This window comes from Fukomys damarensis, unplaced genomic scaffold (assembly GCF_012274545.1).
Source record: "Fukomys damarensis isolate Sample0158 unplaced genomic scaffold, DMR_v1.0_HiC HiC_scaffold_32, whole genome shotgun sequence".
NCBI classification, from domain to species: domain Eukaryota; kingdom Metazoa; phylum Chordata; class Mammalia; order Rodentia; family Bathyergidae; genus Fukomys; species Fukomys damarensis.
In genome coordinates, this window is record NW_022900944.1 from 12,837,347 (window position 1) to 12,845,375 (window position 8,029).

Here is an 8,029-nt window from a genome sequence, read left to right on the forward strand (position 1 = left end):
AAAAAAAAGAAATGCAGCCAAAGTCATAAAAGCTATTGAATAACTGACCTAGGATTTACACTTGAGCCTATCTAGCTTTATGTACTACCCAAAATACTACAGGGCACTAGTAGTACCCAACCATACAGTCAAGTCAGATGCAAAGGTCCAGCATACTTGCCTTTAAGACAAAAGACATTCAAGTAAAGTGAATCTAAAATTTTAATTTAACGTTACCTTGGTTAAATGTACAGTATTGCATTTACTACACTGAAAAGTGACACAGAGCAAGAAATTATTTGTTAATGATGAAAGATTTAATCAGCAACTTATGTAAAGTCCTAGTTGTTTATTCTGGAAAAAAGTCTACAGGATTAACTGTGCTTAATTTTTTTGTATTCATCATAGACTTAAGCTCTGTTTTCATCCCTAAGAGAAAATGTAGTTACCTGGCTCCTGGCCTGGGGCTGAGTCCTATAACATCGCATGATATTCTGGAAGGACTTGTCATCTTTTGTTACCTGGCAAAAAATGGAGGATCAGTGATAAACTTCTAGCGTAATAGTGTGAGGCTTTCAGTGAACCTGCTCTCCACTGAAAGGGACAGAAATTAAATTTTATAAAAAACAGTGATTTAAATGGTCCTACAGACATAAAAAAATCAAGAACTATCTATTCAAGAAAATAAAGTTCAGTCAGAGCAGAGACCATAGTATGTGACCAAAGGCCTGAAGTAGAAAAATATAATGACTGAAATGAAAAATGTATCAAAGGAGGTAAACAGATTTGAGAAAAAAAAATTAGCAGTTGAATAAAGAGATTGCGTGAAGTGAAGAACAGAGTGAAAAAAAGCCTCAGAAATGAGGCTACCTTTAAGCATATGAACATATGTGTAAATGTTCAAAGAAAATCTGACAGCTCCCTAAGGTAATTTAAAGCAGTAATGTGTATACATTCAAAGGAAGCTCAACAAAAACTCCAAGTAGGAGAAGATCAAAGACATCTGTACCCACATAAACCATGGAAGAATGCTGAAGCCAAAGAAAAAATTTTTTTGGTACCAGGGATCAAACTCAGGACCTTGCACTTGCAAGACAGGCAGCAGAACCACTGAGCTAAATTGCCGGCCCAAAGAAAATCTTGAAAGCAAATAGAAAAATAACTTTTCATTTTCAGATAAATTACATAAGTTAACTCCTTGTCAGAAACTATATAAGCCAAGTATGTTTGTATATGAGGCACTGTTGGAACTATAACAGCAATATAATATGTAGAGGACATAAGGGAAGATATAATCAAAGTATGGCATATACATGTGTGAAAATGTTGCTAACCCATTAAATGATCCAATTAATATGTGCCAGTAAGTATAATTTTAAAGTATTGTATTTTGTATTTAAGTGTTTATTTAAAAGTATTTATAGTAAATAGTATTTATTATACAAAGCAATAGTAGTGTATTTGCCAAAAATAATGCAAAGGAGGTAGGGAGGTAGATAGGAGCAACACTGGATTGGGCAAAGAAAAGACTACAGATGGCAACTTGAATCACAGGAGTCATTAAAGGAAGCAAAAATGATAAAGTTAATATAACAAAAGCTATAAACATTCCTTTCAGCTCTTTTAAAAGTCATAAAGTTATAGGAAGTAGCAATAACAAGTATTTATGGATGGAACATGTGTAACAATACCACCACAAAAAAGGATGAAAGGACAATATAACACTTCTGTCTCTCAGTAGAATTAAGTTAGTGTCACTCTGAAGCTAGATCAAATACAAAGGAAATAAATTATTACTAAAATTCTACATTAAAAATGCAAAAGAAAGCTGCAAAAGAAAAATAAGACATAAAGTAAATTCACAGAAATACATCCACTTATATCAATAACATCACAATGAATGGATTAAAAAACCCATGTGGCAGGGCATGGTGGCATATGCCTGTATTTCTAGCACTAGGGAGGCTGAGGCAGGCTTGCTGCAAGTTCAAGGCCAGTCTGGACTACATAGTGATTCTAGGTCAACCTGAACTATATAGTGAGACCCTGTCTCAAAAAACCAAAATATTAAAATTAAAAAAATAACTTGTCTCAAGGTGGAACTGAGTATTCCACAATGGTGCTAAGACCATTCTGGGGCAACTGGAAAACTACATAAAAGACATTAGATTTCTATCTCATACCATATATAAAATTTACTCAAAATTGGTCAAAGATGTAACTGTAAGAGGTAAATACTAAAAAAAACTAGGGATAAAACTTTATGATATCAGATCTGGCAATGGATTGTTAGATATGACACCAGAAGGGTGAGCAACAAACCAGAAAGTATGGAATCAGACAATCAAAAACCTTTATGCTTCAAATGCTACTACCAAGTGAAAACACATGGAGAAATATTTTCAAATCATTATCTGGCAATTTGTATTCAGAATATATAAAGAACTCCAGCAGCTGGGCATGGTGGTGCATGCCTATAATCCCAGCAAGCAGGAGGATTTAGTCTGGGCTACACAGTGAGTTCCAGGACAGTCTGAACTAGATAGTGAGACCCTGTCTCAAAAAACAAAACAAAACAAAAACTCCAGCAATTCAAAAATAGATGAATAACCCAATTTAAAAAACAAGCAAAAGAAAAAAAATTTTAAAGATAAAAACAAGCAAAAGATTTAAACAGGAATTTTTTTCCAAACATACACAAATGGACACAAAGAAAATGAAACGATGATACGTCATTACGCAAATCCAAATTAAAACCACAATGACAGCACTTTACACTCACTAGAATCGGAAACTAACAAGACAGGGTGGGTGTGGTGGTGCACACCTGCAATCCCAGCTACTTGGGGGACTGAGCAGGAGGATTGCAAGGTGAAGGCCAGCTTGGCCAATTTAGCAATACCCTGTCCCCAAAATGTGCTGGGGATGTAGCTCAGTACAAGACCCTGGATTCTATCCCCAGTACCGCAAAGAAAAACAGAACACCCAACTCAGATAATAAAGCCAACAAAGCACCCATAAAAGATGTTCGATATCACTGGTCATTAAGCAAAAACACTAAAACCACAAGATGCCACTCAATTGTTAAAGCAATATGGCTACAACTTTAAAAAATGATTAACATGTGAACTAAGTTCACAAAAATAAAAAGAAATTGGAATACTACTGCATTACTGGTAGTAATGTAAATGATGATTCCTCAAAACATTATAGGAAGCATTACCATATGACCCTGTAGTTCCCCTCCTAGGTATAAACCCAAGAGAACTGAAAGCAAGCACCCAAACAAGCACATGTACACACATTCACAAAAGCCAAAGGCTGGAAATACCCCAGATGTCCACCAATGGATAAATGGACATACGGGCTGTGATATATCCACACAGTGGACTATCAGCCATAAAGAATGAAGTACATTACTGACATTGTGAAATGGGAAGAAAGGGGCTAAAGGTGTAGGGAAGGTGGGATGGGTAGGGGAAGGGTAATAAGGGAAAAGAAAAAAATGTGAGATAATGAAAAGATGGAAATAAAGTGTTTGTAGATGGGGAGGGGAGGAGGAGGTGAAGGGAAGGCAGGGACAAGGGGAAAAAATGAGAACCAAGACCTGTCACGTAGAGGTACAAGATCCCAACAATGAATGTAACTGTACTGTATCCCTAAAATGTACCAATAAACTCAAAGCTGAAAAAAATAAAAAAGAATGAAGTACATACTACACATGACTACACCTTGAAAATATCTTTATTGAAAGAAACCATAGTCAAAAGGTCACGTATTGTACCATCCCATTTATAAAAATATTTAGGATAAATCCATAAAGTCAATATAGATTACTGTTAGATAGGGGCTATGAGAAGAACAGGAAGAAACTACCAAACATACAAAGGGCTTTACTTTGCAAGGATAGAAATGTTTTGGAACTTGAAAGAGGTACTGAATATACAACACTGCAAATGTACTACATGCTCTTTAAAATTGTTTACTTTATGTTATGAGGGTTTCACCTCAATAAATTAATTTCTTTAAAAAGGTAAAATGTGTTGAGAAACGGGAGAATTTAAGACTGTCCTATGTTAGTTGTTGGAAATGTGACATGGTATAGTACTTTAGAAAATAGAGTGGCATACAAGAGCAAGAAGCAATTTAAATATGTTAAGGGACCATTTTCATCTTCAGAATTAAGAATTATTTTAATTTACATCATTGCCTTTTCTCTTTTACTTTCCTTTTTAGTTTTATTTTAGGATTCCCTATTTTTAATGTTCATACAGAGATTTCTTTAACTGAAATACCAAATAGTTTCTCTGGTGTGAAAAACTATAATAGTACACAGGATCCTAATGAGATAATTAATAATGTGAAATAGGAAGTAAAGGGCTAAAGGTGTAGGGAAAGTGGGAAGGGTGGGGGAAAGGTAATAAGGGAGAGGAAAAAAATATGAGAAACTGAAAAAATGGAAATAAAGTGTTTGTAAATGGGGAGGGGAGAAGGCGGTGAAGGGAAGGCAGGGACAAGGGGAAAAAATGAGAATCAAGACCTATTATGTAAAGGTACAGGATCCCAATAATAATAAATGTAACTGTATTGTACACCTAGATTGTACCAATAAACTCAATAAAAAGAAAAAAAATTAAATAGAAAAAAGAAAAAGAAAATAGAGTTGCAGTTCCTTAAACAGTTAAACATAGAATTACCAGTGATCTACAGATCCATTCCTCAATATATATATATATATATCCTAAAAAAATGAAAGCATATGTCTACACACAAATCTAATAGCGGTTGTTAGTCATAATAGCCAAGAAGCTGAAACAATTCTAATGTCCATCAACTGATGTATAGATAAAAATACTATACAAGGGAATGCTATATCCTAAGACACATTTAAACTGTACATTTTAAATAGATGGATTATATTTCAGTAAAGCTGTTTTAAAATGTTCTGAGTAAACCAGGTGTACTGGCACACATCTGTAATACCAGACTGAGGTGAATGAGGCAGGATGATCACAAGTTCAAACCCAGTCTGGGCAACGTAGGAAGGTCTTATCTCAAAATAAAATAGGGATGAGAGGGCTGGGGATTTAGCTTAGTGGTTCTGCCGCCTGCCAAGATCCCAAGTTCGATCCCTGATACCAAAACAAACAAACAAAAAAAGAAAATAGGGATGAGGATGTAACTCAGTGAAGGCCTGAGGTGCAATCCCCATTGCCATCAATAAAACAAAACAAAACAAAAACTATTCTGAGTAATGAAATAGCATCTTTGTTTTTGTCTTTTTATACCTGCACGGTACTCACCTTTGCCATGACATAAATGGCACACATTAACAACTGGTCCAGATGTCTGTCCATCATAAGTTCAGGACACTGAATCATGGAGAATTCAAAGCAGGTCCAGATTTTTTTCCTGAGTTCATCTGAAATATCCAGTTTAGCACAAAGATCCCGAAGGCGGACACCTGCTAAGTAGTAAACCTAACAGATAAACAAGAAAATTTCATACTTTGCTTAACAATTACTTCTCCAAGTTCATGATCTGTCAAAGTCATGTGAAAAGTTACCTTTCTAAAGAACAGTGATAGAGAGCTGGTCATCTTAGGTCTACTGCTGCTGCTGGTTAAAGCCTGGCCTTGTTTCTGTTGTTGTCCACCTGGGGAAATCTGTTGAATGGCCACTTGACTGGACAATTGCAAGGTTGTTCCTGTGACCTGTTGAGAACTCAGGCTTCCAGCCAGGGCCTGAGCACTGAGGGGCTGAATGGAGCTTGTCACAGCTTGTGCCTGCCCTCCGACGTTGACTTGGACTGGAAAGAACGTTATCCCTCCATTTTCATTGGCAATACCTACAGTTTGTTCCAGGGTGGGGAGGTTGTGCAGAAAATATGATCATGAGGCTCTCCTGGGATAAGTTTCCATCTCTCTCCTCCCAATTTCCCTCTCCCCATCACTCCATCCCATATCGTCAATTCAACCAAATCTTTGATGACTTTCCAATAAATGCCAGAGAACTCAATATCCAATTCTATCTGCCTTACCTTGTACAGGAATGGTCACTGTTTGTCCATTGTTGGCTGTGACAGTGGCTGTTGCCACAGTGACCAAGGTCTGTCCAGGAACTGGTGTGACAGAAACTGCCTCCCCAGATACACTCGGCACAGGGACAGCATTGACCAAGGGTTGTGGGGGAATGCGTCCAGGTGTTCCTCCATCAGAGGGGCTGTCATTCTCAAACAGCCGCCTTCTGGTAGTGCTGACTGTTGGGGAGCTGTATCTATCATATAGTGTAGTTGGAGATGTCATACCTAGGATCGAAACAGATTGTACAAACCATCTAACACCAGACAACATATCTGACCTCCTCCAAGGTCTTATGTTCAAAAATAAGTACGGTATTCGAAATAGTTCATGACTTAAAAAGCAAAGCACAGATTACAGATATATATGTAGTTCATAGTATACCTATATTCAACTAATGAATATTAAAATGAATACGGAGAGCAAATTTTTGTTATTTCTATTTGTCTCACAGTGCTGCTTTCTCCACTTGTCCTTGTTTTAGGCTTTGCTGTTGATTACTACAAGGACTTCATAACGTAGGAGCAATTTAAGGAATTATTCTAGAGCTGAGGATGTGGTTCAGTAGTAGCCTGCACTTGCCTAGTATGCTGAGGCCCTGCACCATAAAATAATAAATAAGGAATTATCCTATTTTTCTGCAATTGTTTTACCATGTTCAAATTCTAACTTCATGTATGATATTGTGTCCCTGTAAAACCACTATTTATAAGGAGACATAATGGTAGTAGAGTGGCACCTCAGTTCATGAACACTTTTGTTTGCAAAAAGCAAGCACTTGGCAAAATTTTGCTTTGTTTGCAAACTCTGCATTAAGTAACAAATGCGACTGTGGCCATTTTTCCCACACAAACACAAACAGGGCCAACTTTTCCAAAATTGTAGAACAAATTTTGTGAACCAAGGTACCACTATATATCACAGGGCAGCATTTTACTCTAGTTTTTAATGAAACTCTATCTTTGCCCTTTTCCACACAAAGAAAATTATTAAAATTCAATAATGTTCCTTAGCAAGGTAGACACACATGGTTTAAATTTAATTAATCTTAGTCTTTTTTTTGTTATTTATTTTTTTCCTCAGTAGCAGAAATCGAAATTAGGACCCTGCGCTTGGAAAGTATGCATGGCGCTACTGAGCTAAACAGATTCTTTTTGTTTTGTTTTGTTTTGTAGTACTGGAGATTGAACCAGGCCCTTTTTCATGCTAGGGAAGTGTTCATTTCACCCCTTTTTAAAATTTTTATTCTGAGCCAGGGATTTAACTCAGTGGTGCTGCCACCTGCCTTGCAAGTGCAAGGTCCCGAGTACAATCCCTGGTATCAAAAAAAAAAAAATTATTTTTGAGGCAAGATCTTGCTAAGTTGCCCAGGGTAACCTATGATCCTTTTGTTTTGGGCGGGGGTACCAGGGATTGAACTGACCTATGATCCTTTGCCTCAGCCTCCCAAGTACCTGGAATTATAGACGTATAGCACCATGCCCAGCCCATGGTTTTAAAAAACAGCTTTACTGACTGACATATAGTTCACTTATCTCACCCATCTAAGTTGTATAATTCAGTGGTGTTTGGTATAATACATTATTAATTCTTTAAAATTATGGTAATATACATATATCATAAAACTGGCCACTTTAACTTTGTTTGTTTGTTTTGTTGGTATCGGAGATCAAATTCAGGACCTTATGCTTGCGAGGCAGGCACAGTGCCACTGAACTAAATTCCCGGCCCTTAACCATTTTTAAGTGTATAACTCTGTAGCATCTATAAAATTGTGTAACCATTAACACTACCTATTTCCAAAACATTTTAATATTCCCAAAATAAAAACCAAGCAAGAAGTGTGCTTCATGCCTATAATCCTAGCTACTCCAAAGGCTGAGGCAAGAGGACCACAAGTTCCAGATCAGCTTGGGTAGCTGAGGATGTAGCTCAGGGCTCAAGACAAGACTCGACACACCAACACCACCC

General features: G+C 36.9%; 1 protein-coding gene across 3 annotated transcripts in view; it reads right to left on the reverse strand.

The window, feature by feature from the left end:
- Nucleotides 1–8,029, reverse strand: part of Rbl2 (RB transcriptional corepressor like 2) — a 47,647-nt gene that overhangs the window by 7,149 nt on the left and 32,469 nt on the right. For all 3 annotated transcript variants that reach the window (XM_010629481.3, XM_010629476.3, XM_033757785.1), the window contains 4 exons: nucleotides 6,019–6,285; nucleotides 5,546–5,826; nucleotides 5,283–5,459; nucleotides 429–500 (listed from right to left, as the gene is read on the reverse strand). In XM_010629481.3, coding sequence (XP_010627783.1) covers nucleotides 429–500; nucleotides 5,283–5,459; nucleotides 5,546–5,826; nucleotides 6,019–6,285 — 797 coding nt within the window. The remainder of the gene's footprint in view (nucleotides 1–428; nucleotides 501–5,282; nucleotides 5,460–5,545; nucleotides 5,827–6,018; nucleotides 6,286–8,029) is intronic.